This window comes from Tenrec ecaudatus, chromosome 10 (assembly GCF_050624435.1).
Source record: "Tenrec ecaudatus isolate mTenEca1 chromosome 10, mTenEca1.hap1, whole genome shotgun sequence".
NCBI lineage: Eukaryota > Metazoa > Chordata > Mammalia > Afrosoricida > Tenrecidae > Tenrec > Tenrec ecaudatus.
The window spans coordinates 974,703-1,000,000 of record NC_134539.1 but is presented as its reverse complement, the minus strand read 5'-3'; the positions used below and the strand labels follow the sequence as shown (position 1 = coordinate 1,000,000).

General features: G+C 60.0%; 1 protein-coding gene across 1 annotated transcript; it reads right to left on the bottom strand.

The window, feature by feature from the left end:
* Positions 1-17,715: 17,715 nt before the first annotated feature.
* LCN15 (lipocalin 15) lies at positions 17,716-19,383 on the bottom strand. Its single transcript, XM_075558890.1, has 5 exons — positions 19,271-19,383; positions 19,079-19,149; positions 18,716-18,826; positions 17,835-17,936; positions 17,716-17,750 (listed from the first exon to the last, which is right to left on the bottom strand). Exons 1-5 carry the CDS (start codon positions 19,381-19,383, stop codon positions 17,716-17,718), a joined length of 432 nt encoding a protein of 143 aa, XP_075415005.1.
* Between the last annotated feature and the right edge of the window lie 5,915 nt (positions 19,384-25,298).

The following is a 25,298-nucleotide window of genomic DNA, read 5'->3' as shown; positions in this document are numbered from 1 at the left end:
AGACCCCTGCGTCCAACGCTGACGTGCTTATCAGGCTATGGGGAGTGCCATGGCGGGGTACACCTGAGCGCTTGCTATTAACCCTTGCTTTCCAGCGCTTCTGAGAGGTTTTCCGTGTGCGGCAGATGGACTGACCCAAGGCAATGTGCTCTTTGCGCCCTGACTGCTACTTGCATGGGCGTGGATTGTGGGTCCAAGCAGGTGGACGCCGTGGCTTGGGCCTGACACCCTGGCGCATGCACATGCTGAAGAGCCTGGGGCAGTAGGTTTATGCAGCCGAGATCTGAGCATGTCTGCAAGGCCTGAGCTTTGAGAAAACCGAAGCTTCGTGCCGGAACCAGAAGCCCGAGCCTTGCGGTGCCCCAACCAGAGAAGGGGCCCCCCTCCTCGTGGCAGAAGGCCAACACGGAGTGTGCACCCCGGGTCACAGACACCCTTGTTTGGAGGGCAGGGCTGCGCTCCTTAGCTTTGCAACCGGCCTTCCCTTCGGCCCCTCCCGTGCACTGACGGCGCTCACGCTGGCTCCCGGGCCCTCACACGTGGTCGGAGGCGCAGGGGTCTCCGAGGCACGGTCTGTCCTGTCCTCGCTGCTCCTCCAAGGGCGTTACCAGACAGGCCGACTGGGTCTGTCTTCGAGTTCACCGGTGTTTTCTCGCTCCGCCCGCCCACCCACCCGGTGTGGAATCGTCGCCTAGATCGTGGGTGATTATGTCCTTGCTCTGCTTGACTCCCTGTCTGTCCGCTCATGAACCCACAGCCGGGTGGCTCATAGTGCTGTGCGCCAGGCTGCTGAGCACACAGTCAGCGGTTCAATCCCAACGGCCTCTCTGCAGGAGCAGGGCGAGGCTGTCTGCCCAGGCTTCCTGTGCAGTCGCTCAGTCAGAAGGGGCTCCACGGCAGTGGACTGGGCTTGGTTTCAACACACAGAACAGACACGCCCCCTACCCCACCCCGAACTCCAACATGCCCCCCCACCCCCGCTCCATACTCCATCCAGGATGACCTCCTGCACGGGCCACACCCTCAAAGGAAGACCCCTTTGCCCCAAAGGAGACCACAGCCACAGGTACAGGTCTTGGAATGTCAGGGTAGCCCGTGGGGACACCATGTGACCCTTAGCAGCAAGCCCAGGCCTGTGCCCACCCCGAGGAGACAGGCCAAACAGGAGAACTGGTGCCTCTGAGCCCCATGATTGGGCACCCAAGGGGATCCATTGAAAATGAGGGGTGAGGCTGCCCAGGTCACACTGACCGCGTGCTGGCTGCCGTTAGCCTCCTGGAGTCTCAAGAGTACCCAGGTCTGGCTCTCCCTGCCCTCATGCCCCCAATCTCTCTCACCTCCCCCTGCCCAGCTCAGGGGCCCACACCCTGTTCTGAGGGGCAGCGATGCCCTCCAGCCCCAGGAAAGACGCATGTGTGGGTTGGCAGCGAGTTTATTGAGACTGTGGGGGTGCAGAGCAGAGGGCGCCTGCGGTGGGGCCCGGCAGGCGTGGTGGGGCAGGAGTGAGCCTGCAGTATCCTCACTGCAACACAGACAAGGGGAGATGGAGTCCGCAGGGTCACGAGGCAGTCGGGAGGGCAGCCGGCCAGGGGTCACCGCCCACACTCCTGAAGCAGTGTCTCCTGTGTCTGACTGCTGCCCCCACCTCCACCACGTCCCCACCATCCCCCCCCCCCAAGAATGAAGTGTTGGGAACCTGGATCAGATGTCCATGGGCTGAGGGAAAAGGTCCCTGTGGAGAGGCCCCACTGTGCCAGACTCAGTGGGCAGGTGGGAACATCCATGGTTGGGACCCGAGTGAGGACCAGGACACCCGGGGGGACCGCCCTCTCTTCTGGAGGACAATCAGCAGGCCCGGGGCCCCAGATAGCACCAGGTGGCCAGAAGCAGGGCCCAGAGGGGCCCCCTGTGTGCCTGACCCTCAGCAGGGCCCCTTCCTTCAGGAGCCCCCCAGGGCAAGCTCAGCTCACACCTTCAACACCCAGTCAGCCCAGGCCTGCCACTGGGTCCAGAGAAGGAGGAGCAGGCACCGCCCCTGATTCCCATCTCCCTCCAGTCCCAGGACTGGAGGCCCCGGGTGGCAGCCACTCACCGAGCTGAGCAAGTCCACGCAGGTCTCTGTGAAGGAGAATGGCAGGGAGGTCCAGAAGGCCCCCCCGCTCCAGGACCAGAGGGGCAGGGGCGGGACGGGAGGGGGTGCAGGAACTCACTGTCGTTGGTGTCCAGAAAGTGCACATCCTCCTCTGTGAACCCGTTCTCCACCACTGCTTCTGAGAACTTCTTCCTGGCCTCCCCGGTGGAGCTGAGGTCCCGGCCTGGGGCGGGGGGTGGGGGGGTCACCAGGACTGAGGTGGGGGCCATGGAGCAGAAGAAGCCTGTGACAGGTTGGGGGTCGGCGGGCAGGCTCCCTCCCCATCACACACTAGCCTGGACAGAGCTTAGGGAGTGACCCAGGCCCCTGGAGTCATCTCAAGTCAGTCAAGGATGCCCTGAGTGCCCTCTACCTGGGCAGCAGGGCCCCAGGACCAGCCCTGCACTCACTGTACAGCTTCAGGGAGCGGTAGGTGGACCCCCCTTTGTGGAGAGTCACAGTCATGATGGCAAAGGTCTTGTAGTCGGTGTAGAGGATTCGGACTTCTTTCCTCCCTGAAAGACAGACAGATAGACCCACGGCCGCTGGGACATGCTCACCCAGCACTGGGCACACACACAGGGACAGAGAGAGAGAGACGGACACACGCACACACACAGGGACAGACACACAGACACAGAGGGACACACACACACAGGGTCAGACACACAGACACAGAGGGACAGAGACACACACACAGGACCTCTGGGACAGACACACAGCACTAACCACACACAGAGACAGAGAATACCCTCAGACACGTGTACAGACACATCGGCTCTGGGGACATGCTTACACACAGTGCTGTCCCACACACACAGCAACACGGACACACAGGGCACACCCTGCACAAGCATGCCTACAGGCATGCTCGCCTAGGTGCACACAGATACACGCACCCAGCTGCATGCAGATATGCCCAGGGCATTTGCACACACTCATAGGCCGGAGTGGCCCCTGCTTCCTGAAGTCAGGCCCCCACCCAGAGACTGGGGGGGCAGGAAAGCAGAGCTGAACTGTACCCGCTTCCAGGTGTCTTAGAGAAACTGTCACCCCAACACTGACACTGGAAACAGGCCAAAGGCTGCTCACAAGCAGTAGCTCAGGACGAACCCTGACAGGCCCAGCCCAGGATGGCCCAAAGGGGCTGGGCAGGCCAGGGTGGCAGGGACGTTCCCAGCAAGGACAGGATGCACATTGCCAGGCAGGAGGCCACAGTGTCTGGCCGGGGCCTCACCTGACTCTTGGGACACGGTGAAGGTCCCAGGAGCATCCCCTTGCAGGGCCTGGTCCTCCACTTTCACACAGCCCTTCAAACTAGACGACAGAAGATGCCCAGCAGCTGGGGCCATTCCCAGGCCCCCAGCCCCAGGGGGAGCCCGAGGCAGGGGTCCCAGCCCCCAACAGCAAGGGCCACCCCTCGCCCTAATGCCAGGGGAGACCAAGGCAGGGGTCCCAGCCCCCCAATGGAAAGAGCCACACCTGGCCCCAGCCCCAGGGGGAGACCAAGGAGGGTCCCATCCCCTAGGCCTGTACTGACCTTAGCTGGCTGGGAACACACACCCTGAGAAGGGGCCGATGGAGCCCTGGGAGGGGTCTGGAAGGGTCTGCCCACCCCTTCCCCCCAACTCACTTGTCAAAGGTCGAGGTCAGCTGCAGTGTCTTCCCCTGCACCTGCACCTGCACAGCCCCCACCCTCCGCAGCCGAGCGCCGTTGGTGGACGGGGGGACCATCTTAGAGGCCAGTGCCGTCTCGTACCAGAGGCCTGAGAACTGGGGGGATGGGGACGGGGGCCTTGGAGCAGAGCTACCCTCAGGACCCCACCGCACCCATGCTCAGCTCAGAGGGCCTTCCGCACCAGGTGAGACAGACTTGGGGAGGGGTGCCAAGGAGTGCCCCCCACACAGGTGCAGCCCCCACCCCCACCCCAGCCTGGGTGGCACCTTCACAGGGTCGAAGTCCAGGCTGCTGGGCCCCTGGAGCCCAGTGTCCTCGGCATGGCCAGCCAGGACGGCACTGAGTCCCAGGAGCACTGCCAGAAGCCTGCCCGCCATGTCCCCAGTCCCCCCGCTGGGCCGCTGGGCTAGCTTTATTCCCGTGGCCCCCACCCTGGGCTGGCTGCGCCCAGCAAACAGACTGGCCACCCCCGCGTGGAGGGCCAAGAACAGCGTGGGCGACGAGAATACGCAGGTCCTTGGGCACTGAGGCGGCACCTGGGGACAGTGAGGCCAGGCTGCGCACCTGGGAGACCCTGTGGGCCCTGAACAGCATGGGAGGGCCCCCACCCAGAAGCACTTTGGGAGGGTGGCCTTGAGAGAGGGGCTCTGTGGCAGATCTGGCTCATGGTCCAGGCTCAGGGGCCTGCCAGGGCCTCAGTCCACCAATGCTGTCACCTCCTGCAGGCCGAGGTAAAACCCAAATGGCACCAGGGGCCTCTCACCACCAGGTACTGCTGGGAACAGCGGGGGACTTGGGGCGGGAGGCGCATGCTTAGCACACAGGGTCCAGGTCAGCCAGGGCAGGGGTGCCCGCCCACACAGCGGGGCCGGGGTGAGGACAGAGCGCCTGTGGGTGGGCTGTGCCGTGGGGCACTGGGGAGCAGCCAGCATGTCCTGAGCCTCTCTGCCCCAGTGAATCCTTTGAAGAGGCAGTAATGGCCCAACAGTTGGCACACACTCCAGGGCCCCCACAGGGCCATCTCAGTCACCACGGGGCAGGGCGCCAGGCCACCTGCCCCTCTCTCTGCCTCCTGCACACACTGTCCTCTTGGCAAGGACGGTGCCCCTTTCTAACCTGAGGAAGGCTGACCACGGGCCCTTCCCCAACATAGGTGGACAGTGATCAAATGGGGGCGATTGATGAGATATGATTGTGATAGATGGATAAAAAGATAGATAAGAGTTGGATGGATGGAAGAATAGATAAATAGATACTAAAGAGACAGGCAGGTAATTGATAGGTAGATAAGTGATGGATAAATGGATAGATAATAAATAGAAAGGTGATAGATAAATATAAGGGAGTTAGATAAGAGATAGATGGATGGTTGAGAGATAAATGGACAGATAGATACTAAAAATAGATCATCTATAGATGGATGATGGATAGACACGAGATGGATAGATGAGAGATAGATGATATAGATAGATGATGGATGGATAGATGATGGATGGATAGATTATTGATAGATGATGGATAAATGGATGGATGGATAGATAGATAGATGATGGATGGATTATTGATAGATAAAGGGATGGATGGACAGGTAGACAAACAGACATATAGAAATGGACAACCTATGGATATATAATGTAGTTGCTCCTGTTGTTGCTTTTAGGCAGCCGTTCTCAACCTGTGGGTCACGACCCCTTTGGGGGTCAAACAACCCTTTCACAGGGATCGCCCAATTCATAACAGTAACAAGATGACAGCTATGAAGTAGCAACGAAAATCAGTCTATGGCTGGGGGTCAGCACCGCATGAGGAACTGCGTGAAAGGGTCGCAGCGTGAGCACGGTCAAGAACCACTGCTCTAAGGCGCCTGCAGTCAGTTCTGACCCAGAGCGACCCTGGGCGTGACCAAAGGAAACACTGCCCGGTCCTGCACCATCCTCACAGTTGTTCTTAGGCCTGAGCCCTGTGTCCATCCATCCCACTGAGGGCCTTCATCGACTTCGCTGCCCCTCCACTTTACCACGCCTCGCCGTCCTCGCCTCTGAGGAGCACTGGTCATGCTGCCACAGGACACACCGCTTCGTCTTTTTCAGTCCTTGGTCCGTGCAAGATGCTTCTCCAGCACCACCGTTCAGATGCAGTAACTCTGCGAGGCGATGAAAAGAGCGTGGCTTGAGCCAGGCACTCTTTAGTCCTCAAGGGCACACCCTTGCTCCTCAATACGCTACAGAGGTCTTGCGCCACGCGTTTACCTAACGCAACTTCTCTCTGGATATCTGACTGTTGCTTCCACGAGCACTGACTGTGGGCCCCAGTAAGACACAATCCTTGACTCCAGCATTCTCCCCATTTACCATGATGGTCCCGATTGGTCCAGGCGTGAGGACTTGGGTCTTCCTGACGCTGAGCTGTGGTCCACACCGAAGGCTGCGATCCCTGATCTTCGTCAGCAGGTGCTCGAGTCCTCCTCGTGTTCAGAAAGCAGGCTGCATCTTCTGCATGCCATCAGCTGTTGATACGCCTTCCTTCGCTCCTGGCGCTGCACTCTTCTTCAGACTCCAGCCTCGCTGGTGACTTGCTCAGCAGATTGAGCAAACATGGTGAGAGGGTACCACCCTGACCTGACGCACGCGCTTGGCCTGCGTACATATTCTGCGTGGTACAATGAAGTGTTCTGGAATTCCCATTCTTCTCAAGCCAATTCTTAGTTTGTTATGGTCCACGCAGTCAAATGCCTTTGCTCGGTCAATGAAACACAAGAAAACATCTTCCTGGATCTCCTCTGCTTTCAGCCAAGATCCATCAGCAGTGTCTCTTTTTCCACATCCTCTCTGAATCCAGCCCCATCCTGGAAGCTCCCAGTCAATGTACTTCTGCAACTGTGGTTGGGTGATCTCGAGCGACATTTTGCTTTCACGCGATATAATGCTGGTGGCCTCTGACGTGAGTGTTCCGTGGGCTCACCTTTCTTCGGAACGGCACAAATAGGGATCTTGTCTTCCGAGTTTCTTTGCATAACGACTTGGCGTGCCTGCAGCGCTTCTTCGGTGTGCGGGAACATTTCAGTGGGTGTCCAGCCGTTCCTGGAGAGCAGCTCGGACTTCCTTCTGCAGCACCATGGGCTCCTGCTCAGACGCCACCTCCTGCCATGGCGCGATGCCGACTAGCTCTCTTGGGCACCGTGACTGTGCACTTTCCATCCTCTCTGGATGCTCCCTGCAGCGTTCAATGTTCTGCCCGTGAAATCTCCCAATGTTGCAACTGGAGGCTTGGGTGTTTTCTTCAGTCCTTTCAGGCTCCGCTGTGCTCAGTGTGTGTTCTTCCCTCTGGTGTTCTAACGGTAGCTCTCTGCACATTTCACTCCAATATTTGACTTTGTCTTCTCCAGCTGCCTTTGAAATTTTGGGTTCAGCTCTCTGACATCATCATTTCTTCCCTTTGCTTCAGCTCAACAAAACAACAATTCACTGCCATCGCGTCTACACCACAGAGACCCTATCGGACAAGGAAGAACTATTCCCATGCGTTTCTGAGACTGTAACTCTATATGGAGTAGAAAGCCCTGTCGTTCTCCGGCAGAGTGGCTGGTGGTTTTGAACTGCTGACCTTGTGGCTCGCATCCCAACAGGTAAACACTGTCCCACCAGCAACATTCAGAGTCTCTCTGACATGCACTTTGCGCTTTTCTTCCATGGCTCTTTAAGGACCTTTGCTTTCTTCATGACGAATGGCCTCTGCCATGAGTGCTCAGTGTGTCAGATCTGGTCTTGGGATGTTCTTGAAACTGACATACTGGAGGTCTTATTTCGACTCTCGTGGACTTGTTTTAATTTTCTTCAACTTCAATCTGAACTTACATATGAGCCATTGATGGTCTGCTCCATCAATAATAGATAGATGGATGGATAGATTGATGAGACAGCTAAGAGAGGGATTGGTCACTGGGCAGGTGGATGGGTGGACCGCTGGGTAAAAAGCAAGGTCGGGGATGCTAAGGTGACCTAAGTCCTTCCACCTTCCACACAGGGTAGGGTGCCCTGCCAAGGACAGAGTCTGATGGGAACTCAGTTTCCCCTTTGAAAGGCAGATGAAGCAGGGCCAGGCAGACCTCCAGGGAGGCGGGGGGCAGGGGGTGGGCTTGGTACCCACCTGGCACTCCACCAGTACACATGGTTCTGGGTGAGACACCCACCTCGTCTCTGTGGTAGTCCTGAAGCCCCTTCCCTCCGAAGCTTTGCAAGCTTCTCCAAAAGTGGGGCTCTGCATCCCAGGGGGAGAGCTCATGGACAGTGACCCCAAGTGACATGTTCTGGGCCTGGTCACACACCTGTCAGGTCCCCGCAGCTGTGCTGAGGTAGGGCCTCGGGGAGGTCACTGGGAGGAGCTGTGAGTGGCGGTCAGTGGATCTCCAGCCCTAGCCACTGTGAGTGCAGGCTTCCAGGCCGAGGCCTCTCAGAAGCTGAGGGCCAGCTGGTCCTCTGAGACGCCTTCGTGGGTTTGAGCTGCCCATCTCCTGGCTGGCCATCAAGCACCTCTCTCTTGGCCCCTGTCTGGAGTGAGGTGGCCCCTGTTCCGTGACTAGTGTCTCTATCTGAAACAGGGACAAGGTGACCACAGAGGCAGAGACTGGAGGGCAGAGCCAGCAGCTGCTGAGGGTGCTGAGGCTGGACCTGCTCCAGGGCCTCCGGGACCTCAGGCCCGGGCAGCACGGCCCGCCAAAAGGAGACGGCCCTCTGTGTCCTGTCAGCAAGTCCGGAGCTCTGGGAGGGAGTCCAGGGCCTGCAGGGCCTGGCTGACTCCCCCGCACAAACCCCTAGAATTTGAAGGTAGGTGTCCTGAGCCCTGGGAGTGAGGCCATGTTGCCCACAGGCCCCTGCTGACCCCTCCAGGCACCCCCAAAATAGAAGATGGCATATCCCAAGCTCTGAATGGCCTGCTGGCACTGCCCCCACCCCACCCCCGCTGGAAGCTGAAGGCAGAGTGTCCTGAGCTCTGAGAGTGAGTCCATGTGGCTCTGCCCACCCCCACATACCCCCAGGTCCTCAGGCCCCCTGTGCCCCTCATGCCCCCCATGGGCCCATGAGCCCCATGACCCCATGACCCCCATGGCCCTCAAGTGCCCAGGCCCCGTGCCTCCCTGGCACCCTGAACCCCTCATGCCCCCCATGGCCCCATGACCTATGACTCCATAACCATGCCATGTCTCAGGAAATCAAGGAGGAGTTTATTCCGCGCTGAGGCAGCCGAGTGGACAAGGGCATCAAGGGAGAGGTGGCCGGCGGGGTCTCAGACTCAAGCTCCTCTACATGAGCTCCTGCAACAGGAAGGGGGCTCAGGCCCTGGGCAGCCCCGTGGGACAGGTGAAGCCGGGTTTTCTGACTCTAACCCCTCAGCCTCAATTTCATTATCTGCAACATGGGGTGACAGCCCTGCCTCACAGGGGGCTGTGTGGAGATGCACGGGGGGGGGGACCCTCCTCACTCCACACCAGCCATGGGGGGAGACCCCTCTTACCCCCCACACCAGCCACAGGGTTGGGTGCCCCCTTCACGTCCCCACCCAGCCCCTGGGCTCCTTGCGGAACCACAGGCAGGCACACCCCTGGCCCCAGCCAGGGCCAGGCCACTGGTCATGTGGAGAGGGAGGGACAGGGGGTGGGGGGTCTCTGTCGAGAAAGTCAGGCCAGATCCAGGCCCACTTACCTCCTTCAGGAGCTGGGCACACCTGCCTGCAGGGCGGGGGCATGGGAGGCAACGTGAGTGGTGGCCCCATGACACTGCCCCACCCGGCTGGCCTAGACCTGCCTACCTTGCCGGGCCACCAGGTATAGGCCAGTGCCGGCCGTCAGCTCTCGGAACTTCCAGAAGCCGGGTTCATTCTCCACCTCAAGACTTCGGCCTTCGGGCAGAGGTGGGAATGTTCTTAAAACAAGCAGGGGCCTGGCCGCGGGGTGGTGGGTGCTGCGGGGGCAAGCAGCGGGCACCCCCATCCCCGGGGCACTTACTGAAGTACTTGAGCACCTCAAAGTCCCGGCCCCGCCAGTGCAGGCCCACCCGCAGGATGGCGTAGTGCTCGTAGTCAGTGTCCAGCACCTGCAGCTCCCTGCGGCCTGGGGGGGCGGGAGGGGGAGCGGGCAGTCCAGGCTGTCTGACCACCGCACCCGGAGGGCCTGTCTAACCGCAGGCACAGCCTGAGGAGAGACCCCACCCTCCCCACCCAGAGCCCAGAGCCCCCACGATGCCCAGGACGAGGGGGCGCCTATTGCACCCACACGGGGGGGGGGGTGTATACGGGGGCTAGCCTCTGCCAAGGAGGCTTGGGAAGAGGGGCCCAAGTTGCTCTGGAAAGGAGGGCAGTGGGGGCTGGGGTCCTGGTGGCCGGCCACCTCAGGGGGTGGGGGCGGCTCTCACCAGGAAAGACAAATCTCCCTGAAACGTCCACCTCGGAGCCCACCATTTTTTCAGTCTCACAGCTTCCGGAGCTGAAAAACAGGAGGGATGTCCCATGGCTCGCTGCCCCCGCCCACTCGGCTCCCGGCCCCCTCCCCGCTGGTCTCTTGTGGTGGGGGGGGTGTCCCGCTCCTGGGGACAGGTGGCGGGAAGCCGCGCCCCGCAGGTCCTCCAGGGACCAGTCCGGGCTGCCGTCAGGGGATCAGTCGCTGTTTCCGTTACTGCTGGGGTGATGGGGGGAGCAAGCCAGCAGCGGGGTGATAGGGGGCACAGGTTTAGGGTGCACTCCTCTTAACCCAGGGAGGCAACCTAGCCGGAGGCAGGGGCCACCAGCCCCACCCACGCAACCCCTGGGCTTGCAGCAAGCTCCACCCCTTACTTGTTGAACACGACCTTCACTGTCAAGGTGGCCCCGCTCAAGGTCAGGAACAAGCCCTCCAGTCGCTTGGGGCTGTTGAGCGCCACGTTGTAGTCAGAGGCAATGCCCACCTCCCACCAGAAGCCTGTAATCTGGGGAGGGGAATGCCAGTGGGAGACTCAGCCTGGCCCCTCCCAGGGGGGCAACTCCAGGGGAGCTCACAGAACCCCCAGCAGGCAGGGAGACTTCATGCCAGAAGCCTATAATCTTGCGGGGGGAGGGGTGTCGGGGTGCTGTGGGAGACCCAGTGTAGCCCCTCCAGGAAGGCTAGGGGGTGGGGGAGCTCAGACCCACCACCTGGCAGAGATTGGGAGGGGGCAGCCTGGCTCCTCCAGGGGACAGCTCTTGACCCCCCGCGTGGCAGAGAGGAACGTGCAGGAGCCTGAAGGCATGGCCACACAGCAAAAGGTTCTGGGGTTCTGGGAGTCCCCAGCACAGATGTGCAGTCCCCCAGCGGCCCTGCCCAGGCCCCAGGCCCTTGGAGTCAGCCCCAACCCTGCCCAGCAGATGGGAGGGAAGAGGGCCAGAGGGACTAGTGTGGGGAAGTCCAGTCTGGGCATCAGTGAAGGGGCAGGAGAGGGTAAGGTGAGTGGAGGCCCCATGCCCAGCCAGGGACACCTCCATCCATCCTTCAGAGGCCCACTCACTCCCCATCCAGAACTTCCATTTGGCCAACAGGGCTGCTTGGGGCAGAAGTGCAGGAACCAGCCCCAGGCCACCCTGGGCTCACAGGCCGGCCCTCAGGTGGGCACAGACTAGAGATGGAGTCTGGACAAGTCACCCAGACTGGAGCCCCAGGTGCCCTCCACACCCTGGTCACCTCTGTGTCCCCCACGCCCCACCCCCCAGGTGCACTGGGTGGGGGAGGAGCAGGGGGAGGGGTGAGCAACCCAGGGGCTGGAGGTTCTCCAGGGACACAGCCCTTTGGCACCCACCTCAGACCAGGGGTGTGAGCTCAGCACCCAGGGCCCCCAGTTGACCTGGACAACTAGACCCCCAACCCTGGCATGCCCTCCCACCGAGAGGGAGGGGCTACCTTCTGGCTGTCCAGGTCTGGCTGCAGGGCCATCCCCATTTGCACCTGGAGCCCCAGGATGACTGCAGCCAGGACGGCCCTCGGCAGCCTGGATCCCATGCCCAGTGCCTCCTGGGAGCCTCAGGGACCAAGGCCGGGCTCTGGATGCCGCCAACCCACGGCCTGCTTATAGCCTGCAAAGAGGATGTTGTGCAATCCCTGTGGGTGCCGCTGGGCCACCTGGTGCTGACCACTCTGCAGGGACACCCCCCAGGGGGGGCATGAGCTGGTGGCAGTGGGTGCTAAGATGAGACCCTGAGGGCTTGGAAGTGGAGCACACAGGAGCCAGGGGGGCTAATTTGGAGGGACAGTGCTCTTTTGGGGGGCACTGGGCCAGTTGTAGCCCCACTGCATCCAGAAAGCAGTTCCTGGTCCAGCCTCCCTGTCCTCCCCCTCACCTAATACGCACACTCACCCTCATCCAGCCACTCACACGGCAGGTCACACTCACAGCACACACACTCATGATACACACACAACGCACACCATGGGCACACGCAGAGGCTCATATAGATATGGGTGCTGGCACACAGCATGCTCACACTGTTCACACTCACCCACCACACTGCGCACACTCACACAGATGCGCACACTCATTCCCTCACACTCACAGAGACAACTCACACAGTATGGTCACAGATGCACACTCGCGTGCGCACACTCACAACATGCTCACACAGGAATACATGCTCACATGCACAAGCATGCTCACACACGGAGGCACACACAGCACACTCACACATAGGTATGCACACACTCAACACAAGAGCTATGCATACACACATGCACACAGAGTCACACACAGGCACACTCGTTCGCACACTCTCACTCGAGTTGGTGAGGCTGCGTGACCACTGCCACGTGAGCCCCTGCAGCAGTGAGCTGACGGCTGGACACTGGCTATGGTCATCAGCGGCCTGTAAAGTGAGGCCGCGTCCGTCCCCAGCACACCCCGCACCCACAGCAGGCTCCTCCGCTTCCGCTGGCCTTAGCCAGCCATGTGGGTCAGGATGAGACGCCCACGCCCACCGGGGCTCACCGGACTCAGCCTGACAGCGGATCCAGCACAGCGTGGGCTGCACCGGGCCTGCCTCCAGGGCCCCCAGCACCCTGCTCCCTGTCGGTACCCCCACAGAGCCCAGGCACAAGTCTGCACAGTTACGGGGTACTGCGGGTCCTGAGCCTGGGGCCCTCAAATTCAGTACTGTGTGCAGATGGCAGAGCTCGGGATGGTGGGAGGATGAGCAGGCAGGAGGTGCTGAGTCTGGGGACCGCCATTCCAGGGGCACAGACCAGGATACCCGACCTGGGGTGGGGGGTGAGGCAAGGGCAGGCTGCACTCACCGTCCTGTGTCCTTTCCCACTGTGGTAACCAGGGAGCTTAGGGGAGGCCCAGTGGTACCATGGGTTCGTGTTGGGCTGCTAACCACAAGGTCAGCAGTTCAAAACCACCAGCCATTTCTCAGGATTAAGACAGGACTTTCAACTCCCGTCAAGAGTCACTACAGCCTCAGAAACCCACAGGGGCAGTTCTACCCTGTCCTGGAGGGTAGCCATGAGTCAGAATGGATGGTGGTGAGTTTTTTGAGAGTCCAGGTGTCTGATGCCCCAGGCCCAGGCCCCATGCCAAGTCCCTGATCTTTATCCACTCCTGCCCCACAACATCCTCAAGACAGGGACTACCCAAGAAGGCAGTCCCACCCTCACGGGCAGCTGGAGGGGCAGAGCCGAGGTTTGGTCCCAGAGCTCTGCCCCCAGCACCTCCCCTGGCACTAGCCCATATCTCCCAGCACCAGGACCAGCTCCACCATTCATGGGCCAGGGTCCTGACACCAGGCTCTTTGTCTAAAGGATCCTGAGTCGGAAGAAGGCGGCCAAAGCCACCCAGACCCCCTGGGCATGAGCAGCCCTGCAGGACGGAGGGGACTGGGCTCCCGGGCTGTGGTCCTTCACGGGGGCAGACCGCTTCATCTTCCTCAGAGTGGTGGGCATGTTCAGACCACCGCTGCTCCAGTTCAGGGGCAGCGTCCCCTGGCCGGCCTTGGCCCCTGACCTCCAGACCCTGACCAGGCACCTCTGGGGTAAGGGAGTGGACGTCCTTGGGCAATGGCCAGGGAGGGGCCTCTTGACTCAGTATCTCTGGCCCCGGGGGCTTTGCTGGGGCGTGTGGACCTTACGGGGTCAGGCCTGCCCAGCAGCCGTGAAGGGGGCAGAACACGCCTTTGTTCCAAGAGTGTGGACGCACAGCAGGCCCTCCTGGGCATCCCACCCTGCAGTAATGGAGGCCCTGTGACCGCCGCTGCCCTCTCTGCTCCCCAGGACCCTCAGGGACAGGTAGGGTGGGGCCACAGGCCCGGCAGGTCCAGCCTCAGGCTGGCAACCGTGGGCTCCTCCAGGTTTAGCCATGCAGAGAGGAAGGACAGGAGTGTGGGGACACCTGGTGCCTGGGGCCGGGCAGAACCGGAAGATGTTCCTCAGGCCTGACTCTGCCCAGCCGGCTCTGCAGCCCAGGCCTCCCGCACCTTCCTGCTGCCCTTTGAACCAAACTGCCCGCCTGCGTGCCGGGGGCGGGGGCGGGGGCACAGCAGCAGCAGGTACAGGCCACCGGCATCCTCCCTGCAGCCGGCCCCTGGCCTCACGGTACAAGCCCTTGGTGCCTGTCTCTGAGGAAGGAGGGCCATGGGGCTGCTGGGTGATGGAGAGCAGTGGGTAGACAGACAGGCGGCCATCAGAGCCCAGCACAGCTGCCCAGGGGCTGGTCATGAGGTTGAGCACCAGGAACCTGGCCCAACAGGAGAAGCCTTGTCCACGCCACCAGCAGGAAACTTCCAGAAGCGTCCACCTCACCCCTGAGGCTCCAGGTGGTGACCTGGGCTGGCAGGAAGGGCCTGGAGCTGCAGAGGGCACAGGGTTCTTGGGGTGACCCGTGGCGAGCAGTGTTGACCAGGGGAGGGCCCTGGAGTCACTCTGACGCACAGCAGAGCACTCAGAGCTCTGAGCTGGACGTTTAAGACGGTTGCGATTTCGAGGTGGGCGCAGTGTGGTCGCTATGGGCCAGAACCCACTCAGCAGCACCGAACCACAGCAAAGAGACGTGTGGCCGTAAACAGTGAACGCCTTAAGAAGAACTCACACGCGATGAAATCAGAAGGTGCCCGCTCTCAGAAAAGAAGTGCCTGGGTCTTAAAGGCAAGTCCAAAATGAAGAGCCGTCAAGGGGAGGCCTCCTCTAAGTCCACACAAGAGCAGCCCCAGCAGCCTGTGTGAGCCCAGGGTCATAAATAAAATCCAAAGCCAGAGGAGGGCTGGAATTCTGGACATGGGGTGTCTGGAGGCCATGGGAGCCCTGGGGGTGCTGGCTGTGCACTGAGCTGCTAACCGAAGCAAAGGCACGGCCTTTCAAAGGCAGCAGCCTGTCCTCAGGAGAAGGGGGGCTTCCTACTCCTGCAGCGAGTTACCGTCTCAGACCCCCAGGGCAGCTCTGTCCAACAGGCTCGCGGAGTCTGGCTTCGTTTGGCCTGCAGAGGACGGTGGGAGCCCATTTCAGGGTCCCGTGAGGTGTAAGTCTGTGGCCACAGCCCAGAGACGTGGAAAGACCTGCTATCCGATAGTTCCTGTTGTCAGGTGCCACTGAGGTGGTTCCAAGCCACGGGGACCTCGTGCACAACGGAAGGACACACTGCCGGTGCTGTGCCACCCTCACCACTGTCCCTGTGCCCCAGCCCTTGCTGCGCCCAGCGTGTCTGCCCGTCTCATTGAGGGCCTGCCTCTTTGTGGTTGTTGTTGTTTAGGGGGGGGGCCTTCCTCTTTTACGCCGCCCCTCCACTTGAGCAAGCAGGATGTCCTTCTCCAGGGACTGGTCTCTCCTGACAACGTGTCCAAAGCATGGAGGACAAAGCCTCAGTGTGCTGGCCTCTACGGAACGCTCTGCCATCCTTTCTCCCAGGCACAGCAGTGTGCCCTTTCAGCAGCCTGGGGTATTTGCGGATTCTTCTCCAGCACCACAATTCAAGCACGTCGATTCTTCCTCAGTCTTCCTTATTCTGTGTCCAACTCCCACGTGCACGTGAGGCGATGGAGGAGACCGTGGCTCAGTCCTCAGAGGAACATCCTGGTTTTTCCGCACTCTGCCGAGGGCTCGTGCAGCAGGAGGGCCCAGTGCTGTCCAGTGGAGAGCATCGTCCAGGCGCCTGTGGTGGACACGGCCGGGTTAAAGTGTACTCCCTTGTATGGGCGCTAATGTTTCATGCTTTCGTTTCAGCAGAAGCTTTCCTCTGTTCTAGTCCGTTGCCAGGTTTTGTTTGTTGGTCTCTTGTTTTTGTTTGGCCTGATTTTCTGTGAGTGAAATCCAGAGGAGCCTGTACAGTCACTGCCTGGATTAAATTAACGACCTACAGTCACTGGGTTAATAACGACCTAGAGCCTCTCTCTGTTTCTCCGTTGCCCATCTGCATGGGGTCGTCTCGTGAGACCTTCAGGATCAAGAATCTCCTGGCCAAGAACCAGAGCAGACTCGGCCCTTCCCACGTGGCTTCGAGTGAACCCCGGTCGCTGGATCAGCACTGCTCTAAGAGAAGACCCTGGAGCCGAGCTGCGGGTGTGCAAGGAGGTTGACGATAAATAATGGATAAGAGGAGAGTGGGCCCCACAGGCTCCATAGAAAGCATGTGTCTGGAGAAGAGCAATGGCGACATATGTGCCAACATGCCTGATACCACCATGTGTGGCTTGTCACAGAGTTATAAGAGCCCCCAGTAAAAGGATCTCCAATAAATAATGCAAGGCAAATAGGTGCGATCCTGACGCAGAGGCATGGCAGGGGAGGCTGGGAGGAAATGGGGCCGAGACTCCTGAGCGTGAGAAAGAAGAAACGTTGGAAAGTGGGCGCGGAGACGATGGCACGGCCCTCTGACCTCCCTGCCAGCAGTCCAAAGCCCCCGCCACTTCTCGGAGCAGAGAGATGAGGCCGCTGGGTCGGGCTGGCTGTGAGGGGCTGTGGGCATGCCCCCCGGGAGGTGGGTGGCCTCTGCTGACGAGGCAGGATTGGTGTTGGCACCCTGACTCCGTGCTGATATGAAATTAGACACAAGCACGCATCGCTGCTGGGGGAAGAGAAGTGCCAAGCCACATGGGGCTCTCTGCCGAGGGGCCAAGCGGCAGGTGAGTGACCCGACCTCCCCCGAAGCCCACAGAGAGAGCCCAGTCGGGCTAGCTGTCTTCACCCCAACTGCGGGGAGGGACATTGGTGGGTTGGACGCGCCCCCTTGTGGTAGATCTGTGAAACCCCATCCAACCAAGGACCGGCCCATAGTGACACCCACCCCACCCCGCCACCAAGGGGGTCAGTGGACACGCCCAGAGTCGGGCCAGGGTGCCTCCCAAGAATGGCCGCCTCCATTGCAGAAGCCATTTATTGGTCAGAGGAGCTTCCCAGGAGACGTCTTCATGGGACCAGGGGGGAATGGGACGCCCCTGGTCTGGCAGCTGTGGGGTGTGGCTCTCTTGTCCTGGGAAGGGGGGTGGGGGTGGGGGGCTTGTTCATTCTCCGCGGTGACTGGCAGCTGCTCCAACAGAACCTGTGCAGACAGGAAGGGCGAAGGTGACCCCCACCGCTCCATCGGCCCTTCCTGGGCACCCCACTCTGCTCCCCTACTGACCCAGAGGGCCACCTTCACGTCATGCCTCACCCACAAGGCCAGTACCCACAGCTCAGACCCCAAATTCTGTAAATGTGCAGCGGGTCACAGCAGCACAATGACCCCACCCCTCAGAAGCCGGAGAGTGGGGGCATGTTGAGTGAGATGGAGAGCCCAGGTAGCTGGGACCCTGGGGGAACTGGGGTGCAGGGACCAGATGATGAGAGAGAACCGGGTGGGGTGGGGGGGCAGCCGTGCATGGCCCCTAAGCAGGGGCCAAGGGAGAGCAGCCCAGTCCCACCTGGGAGATCGAGGAGGTGCAGTCTGCAGGGTCAGGGTGCCTCCTTGCCCCCCGGGGAGCAGGCATCTGTGAAAGGAGGGGGCCCTGAGAAACGCTGGCCCCACAAGGAGGCCTGGAGCCATGGACAAGGGGCTGGAGGGTGGACTCTACCTGACGAGGGCAGCATGACGACCATGTCCTCCGGGAGCCCCACCGTTGGGTAGAAGTCCTGGAAGGCCTTCCTGGCCTCAGGGCTCAGGTCCTGGGTCCGGCCTGGGTGAGGCAGGGCCTCCATGAACCAGTGGCCCAGGGGGCTGTGCAAGGGTCACAGAGCAGGGACGCCAGCAGTGGGCAGCCCAGCCAGACGGCTGCACCAGCCTGGACAGGGGGCCCTGCAGGAAGCTCCCCTCTCTCCATCACGGGTGCCCCTTGGCCTGCTCAGCTGAGCCTCCATGCTGGGGCTGAGGGTCTCAGGCCTGGGCGTGAGTCCCACTCCTTGCCTCCTTCCCAGACCCTGCACACTCCCCAGTTCCTCGCCTCCCCCACCCTCCCCTTCTCTCCCTCCCCTCAGTTCCCCACTGCCCACCCTGGAGACTAGGGAGGAGCATGAGCTGGGGGAGCCTGGGCAACCAGGGCCCCCAGTCCAAAGCCCCATGGAACCCCCCACCCAGGTGCCACCAGCCTTAGACACCAGGGACTCAGCTGAGCAGGTAGGGAGGGCCAGGTGCTGGCAGACGGGATAGAGGAGGAGGGTGAGGGGCTAACAGGGGCTCACAAATCCCCTGCCATGGACTTGACACCCATAGGGTCACCAAGGGAGGGCTGGTGGCGCCATGGGTAAAGCGCTTGGCTGCTAACTAGGGGGTGTGGTTTGAGGCCACCAGCCCTCCCAGGGGAGAGATGAGAATGCCTGCCTCCCTGAGGATGACGCCTTGGACACCGGGGGGCTGGGGCAGGGAGGGGGAGAGAAGGGGAGTCTCTACCCTGCCTGGAGGGTCACTATGGGTCAGAACCCACCCCCTGGATGGGGCAGCCCCCATGGGGTGACTCACTGTACAGCTGCACCATGGTGCTGAGGGCGCCCTCCAGCTCCTTGTAGATGTAGACCACCGCAAAGGAGTTGTAGTCTGTGTTTGCCACGCGCACATCCAGGTAGCCCAGGGCTAGGGAGGGGGCGGCTGGCTGTGGGCAGGGCCTCCAGGGACATGCCCCCACAGCTGCCCACAAAGGCAGGCCCTGGGGGTGGGCACTGCCCCTGCCCCTCATGGGTAGGCCCAGGGAGGGGTGGGGTGGTGTCAGACCACTGCCAACAGCTTCCTGCATGGCAGGCCCTGGGAGTATCGGTGGAGGCGCTGGGGACCTCCCGGGGTGGGGTGGGGGGCCATCCCTCAGCCCTGCAGGCTGGGCCAACCTACCAGGGACTCTGAAGTGTCCAGCGGAGCCCGCGAGCAGGTACTCAGCATCCGCCTTCCAGCAGCCGTCGGCCCTGGGGTCCACAAGCTGCCTCACTGTCCCCTCCCTTCCCCAGGTCCCTCCGGCACCCCCCTCAGCCCCTCTCCCAGTCCTCCCCTCCCCCCTGCCCAGGCCCTCCCCACCAGGCTCCTAACTGAGGGAACTCCATGTGGACATGGAGACCGCCATCCGCCGTGGGCTCCACGGCCCGGGTGGACATCAGCAGGTGGTCCTTCTTGCCCAGGAAGACCTTGCAGTCCGACGCCATGGCCACCACATACCACAGGCCTGAGAACTGAGGGGTTCGGTGACACCAAGCTCCTGCCGGGCAGGGGGCTGGCCACTCCCAGCCAAGGAGCCCAGGCAGAGAGGACCCAGGGTGGCCTGACTGCAGAGCGGACAGTCCCCCACCACTGACCTGCGCAGGTTTTGACAGCTGATCCTCCCGGCCCTGGCCCCCACACACCCCAGGGCTGCTTGGGGACTGAAGGAGAATGGACCCAGAGCGCCGCCCCCCCACCATCGCGCACTGTCCTCACTGCTGGGCCTCAGTCACACCACCCCCTGGGCACGACCAGGGGCCTCAGTTACCTTCTGGGCATCGAAGTCCGGGTGCAATAGGACCTCGGCTCGGGGGGCGGCGGGCACCCAGAGGAGAGCTAGGATGGAACACAGCAAGACCAGGGCAGACTTCATCCCCACGCTGTCCTCAGCCCGGCTGAACATGGGCTTTATAGGCCAGTGGGCGGTGCCTCCCCCCACCCCCACCCAATCCCCAGGAGCAGGCTGTGTGAGAGCGGGAGGCCCAGCCCCCTGCCCACAGCAGGGCACAATTGCCCCCTTGTTCCTTGTCGGCCCCTGGGCCATTCTTGGCAGGGCTCCAGCCAGCAGGCATGCACTGGACACGCTGGCTGAGGGTCTGCAGCCCGCCCCAAGCACACCAAGCCATTGTGGCACGGTCATCGGGGTCCAGCAGGGCCTGCAGGAGCAGTGACCGCATGGCCCATGGGGACTCGCATGGCCCATGAGAACTGGCTGGGGGTGCACTGGGTCCAGGCTGTGCTCTCTGGTCATCAACACCCTGCCCCCCAGGTTCACCATGCCCAGCCTGGGGGTGCTGACCACCACTGATGGGAAGCCGGTCAGGAGCCCAGGCATCCCTCCCTCCCTCATGTCCCAGCTGCCCTGCCCGGCCACCTGCAGGGCTCCCAGCAGGCACCCCCAGGTGGGGTGGGGGCCCGATCCCGGAGCTCCAGGGGATTATAGACCGGATACCCCTTATCACCTGTTGCATAACTGTGCCGGCGGACTGACGCCAGGGAGGCACCGGGACGCAGGGAGTGGCCCCTTGTCTGAGGCCCCCAGAGGCCCTGAGAGGGGACAGCGCCATGGCCACCTTGGCAGCAGCAGTACCATGGCCTGAATAGCCCTCGGGGATAGCCTCTCGATGCCTGGTTGAAGGGACATCTGCTGATGGCTTCTCCCTGCCCCCCTGCCCCCACGGAGCTCTCCGATTGGGAGCAGAGGCAGAGGGGGGCGGGCTGGCCCCAGGGGACTGCATGTGTGATGCGGGCCTGCGTCTGAACCCCTGGAGAATCTCCAGACCCATGGACACCCTGACAAATGGGAGCACATGGTTTGAAGGTGCTTTCGCCAGGAGAGCTACAAGTGGGGTAGCTGCCCACGGGGACGTCCAGTGTGCGGTCAGAGAGGACATGCACCTGAGGACCCCAGGGAGCCACCTGAGAAGGCACGGCACCCACCAGGCGAGGCTGGTTGTCAGCGAGCCGGGAGGACAGGTTAGAACGGTCCTTGTGGGCTGCTGAGGCTGTAGCGTCTGGGCATCGATAGTCTCCTGTTTCTCCTGAGGAGCCGCTGGTGGTTTCAAACTGCCGTCCTTGTGGGTCACAGCCCCATTCATAAGCACCACCCTCCCAGGGCTCCTTGTAAGGCGCTACAGCTCCCCAAGCCCCACTACTGAGCAGCCAGTTCCACTCACAGTAGCCCAGGAGGACCAAGCAGACTGCCCATCTTTGCCGTCACTGCCAGCCTCAGCTTTCTCCTTCAGGGCTGCTGGTGGATTTGAACCGCTGGTCTTTCAGCTCACCACCGAGCTTCTTAAGCTGTGGAACAGCAGGGGCACAAAGGAGAGGGGGAGCCGGGGAAAAGGGAGTGGGGCGCTAACAAACGCAGGGACAAGGGAACAGCAGGAGATCTAAAATGGGTGGTGAGGAGGGTGTGGAATGCCTGATGGGGTTCCTTCAAGGGCAACGTAGTCGAGAGGAAGTACAGAGAGCTGAATGAAGGTCAGACATGATGGTGGGGCAAGGGGAAAGGGAAAGGAAACAGAGGAAAGAACTATGGAGGTCTAAATACAGGCATGCACATATGTATGTATATTTATATATAATTATAGGGACATAGGTCTATGTACAAATAGTTGTATGGTAGGTATTAAGGGAGCAGACAGACATTGGGCCTCCACTCAAGTCCTGCCTCAACACAAGAACACTTTGCTCTAATAACCCGGCATTCTATAGTGCTCACCTTCCCGACACGATCGCTGAAAATGGGTTCATAAGCATATGGTGAAGAAAGCTGATGGTGCCTGACAATCAGAAGATATAGTGTCTGAGGTCTCAAAGGCTTGAAGTTAAACAAGCAGGGAAGCAACAAAGCCCACATGGAAGAAGCACACCAGCCTGTGTGATCACGAGGTGTCCACGGAAGCAGGTATCAGGCATCAGAAAACCCAAAACAAACAATCATATTGATGCAAATGAGGGGGGCAGAGTGGAGACCCAAGCCTATCTGTGGACAATTGGACATCCCCTCACAGAAGGGTCACAAGAAAGAGATAAGCCGGTCAGGGTGCAGTATAGCACCAATGAAACAGACAACATTCCTCTAGTTCTTTAATGCTCCACCCCACACCCCACTCTCACGACCCCAGTTCTACCTTACAAATCAGGTAGACCTCAGCATGTACACTGGTGCAGACAAGAGCTCTCCACACACAGAATCCAGGACAGATGAACCCCTCAGGAGCAATAATGAGAGTAGCCATGCCATGAGGGTAGGGGGAAGATGGGGAAGAAAAGGGAACCGATCACAATGATCAACATATAATTTCACCCTCAAGGGGGACGAACAACAGAAATGGAGGTGAACAGGGTACGATGGGAGGGTCAGGGAGGGAGGGAAAAAAGAGGAGCTGATACCAAGGGCTCAAGTAGAAAGAAAATGCCTTGAAAATAATGATGGTAACATGTCATAAGTGCACTTGAGACAATTGATGTATGGATTGTTGTAAGGGCCCCCCAATAACATGGTTTATTTTTTAGAAAAGATGAGGCTTTCTGCTCCTGTAGGAATTGGTGGCCTTAGAAGTCCCACGAGCAGCCCTGCTCCGTCGGTCCTGTAGGACATTGGGATCAGCGTGCACAGCAGTGCGTTCCCGCGCACTCCAGTCAAAGGGCCCTGGCAGCCCAGTTGGATAAGTGTTGGGCTGCTTACCGAGAGGTCGGAGGTTCAACCCCACAAGCTGCCTCCCAGGAGAAAAGCGAGGCTGCCTGCTCCTGTCCCATAAAGGTGTTCACCCTGGGAGACCTCGGGAGCCACTCCACTCTGTCCTTTAGGGTCTGCGAATCAACTTCATCGGTGGCCCTGGATTGTCGTGCCCTCTGGCAAGGGGCCCGGTGGCATGGTGGGCTAACCACTGGGCTTCTAGGCGAAACGTTGGTGCCTCGAGCCCGCCAGATGCCCGTGCCTCCCGTGTCCGCACGACCTGCAGCCTCGGAAACCTGGGGAGTTGTCCCACTCGATCCGTGAGGGTTGGGTGAGTGGCTGGCCAGCAGTGAGGCTAGTGGTCAAAGGGCCTAGGGCAGAGCTGACACTGTGAGCCCAGCACACCGTGTGGTTTCTTCTGCCCTCCCTGCCTGTGCCAGGGCTTTCGTGGGCATTGATGTTGCCCGGTTTGCTGGTGTTTTAGCTAGCACATTGTGGTAAGCTGGGATTTCTGACCCCATAGCAATAGCTCTTTTAAAAATGAATTCAATATTTGGGGGGTTTTCAGCAATAACTTTCTGAAAATGAAAGTGCCCAAAGGAAATGAGGAGAAACCCAGAAGGCAAAGGTGACCCAAGTAATCCGTGTGGAAAGAGTTTGCAAAGCAATCGTGCTGTCGGGATTGGTGTTAGCTAAGAAAAAATGCGCGCACTTCGCAAGTTCACACTGTTCTCAGTGCGGCCTCTCAGACTCTGTGAGGCGTGTGACTGAGGACCGGGTGGTCAGGCAGGAGAGGAGGCGGGGCACGCGTGGAAGCTCACTGGGTGTGTCCCCGACCTTGGTGACAGTGCTGTGTAGAGCAGCTAGCGTTCCCAAGTGAGTTCTGGCTGCTCGGGACTGCTGGGAAGTGGGAGGTACAGACGGGTGGAACACTGGAAAACATTTGGACAGGTTCTGGGAAAAGTAAACATTCCACGGGCATCCTCCAACCAACTCCGCCCTCACACTCCAGGGCTCCTGCTCACCCCGGCTGGGAAAGAGGGGCAGCCACGGAAAGAGGAAGGCCCTTGGCAAGAAGGATCGGCATGGTGGCCGCAACAATGGACTCAGGCATAGGAACCACTGTGAGGACCGCGCGGGATCGGGCAGTGTCCCCTGTTGTGCACAGGGTCACTATGGGCTGCTGCTGACTGGACGTCAACAGTCCTGGAAAGGCCCCCAGGTGCCCAGGTGGACAGGCAACCAAGCTTCAGTCTGTCCCCTGGAGGAATCGGCTTAGCAGAATTAAGGCGCCAGCCAACGGCTGCTGCCACCTCAGCAGTGGCTCTCTGACACCGACAGCAGCCAGGCCTGTGGCCCTACGTCTATGACGCTCTGGAATATGCACAATGAGGGGACACAGGACGGTGTGGTGGGCCAGGGGCTGGGGTTGCAGGACTGTTCTGGCGGACCGGCAGTCAGGGGCTGGGTGCTTTTGCCTAAACTTGTACAACTGTGCACCGAAAAGAGTGACTTTCACTGTCTGTAGTTTTACTTCAATCTTTTTTTTAGTGAGATATATATATCTCACTATATATATATATATATATATATATATATATATATATATATATATAGAGAGAGAGAGAGAGAGAGAGAGAGAGAGAGAGAGAGAGAGAGAGAGGAGAACGACAGAGCACAGACAGATGTGGTGGCGGTGAGATGGCAGTGAGTCAGCGCCAGCTCACAGCACCGTGATGTACCACACTGTCCAGGCCTGCACCACGCCCACACTGGTTCTAATGTTCGAGCCCACTGTTGCAGCCACGGGTGTCCGTCCATGTTTGATGACTTTCAAATGTACCAAGCATGGTGTCCTTCTCCCCTGACAACATGTTCAAAATATGTGAGACCAATCCTCTCCACCCTTGCCTCAAAGGAGCATTCGGGTGGAACGTCTCCCATGGCAGATCTGCGTCTCTTCTGACATTCCTGGGTACTTCCAGTGTTGTTGCCAGCACCATCGTTTAAATGCGCCATTTCTTCTGCACGCTGCTGTATTCAATGACCGCCTGTCTCCCCATGCATCCGAGGCGGCTGACAATGCTCCGATCGGATCAGGTGCACCTTAGCTCTCTGACAATCTTGCTCAACACTCTAATCCAGCAGTTCTCAACCTGTGGGTCTCGACCCCTTTCACAGGGGTCGACTAAGACTATCGGAAAACACATAAATATTTCACAATATATAATTACATAGTGCTTTGTGGTTAATCACTACCTTTAATTATGTTTAATGATGTTCAATTTGTAACAATGAAAATATACCCTATCAGATGTTTACATTACTGTTCATAACAGTAGCAAAATGACACCGATGAAGCAGCAACGAAATGATCTTATGGTTGGGGGTCAGCACCACATGAGGAACGTATTCAGGGTGGCGGCGTGAGGAAGGCCGAGAAGCGCTCTCCCGAGGTGGGGATGTTGCTTTTCTTCCTTGCACTGCAATCCATCCTAGGGCTTCGTCAGCAGAGCCTCGGGCCCCCCGCGACTTGCGCAGCACAGCAAAACTACCCAGCGCCTCCCCACCGCCCGGCAGGAAGAAAAGGTGGTGGGAGGGGGCGGTGACTGAGGCCGGCCCGCCCCCTCGCACGCAGGCCCCGCCTCCTCGCGCCGCGCAGGCGCAGCTCACCAG

What these genes read in the sequence shown, in the direction of transcription:
- LCN15 (XM_075558890.1), bottom strand. Translation starts at nt 19,383, where the DNA reads ATGGCGTCGGACTGCAAGGTCTTCCTGGGCAAGAAGGACCACCTGCTG. An exon ending in GTCCACATGGAGTTCCCTCA is followed by an intron (nt 19,150 to 19,270) that starts GTTAGGAGCCTG and finishes TGTGGACCCCAG; the next exon opens with GGCCGACGGCTGCTGGAAGG. An exon ending in CACCATGGTGCAGCTGTACA is followed by an intron (nt 17,937 to 18,715) that starts GTGAGTCACCCC and finishes TGCCTCACCCAG; the next exon opens with GCCGGACCCAGGACCTGAGC.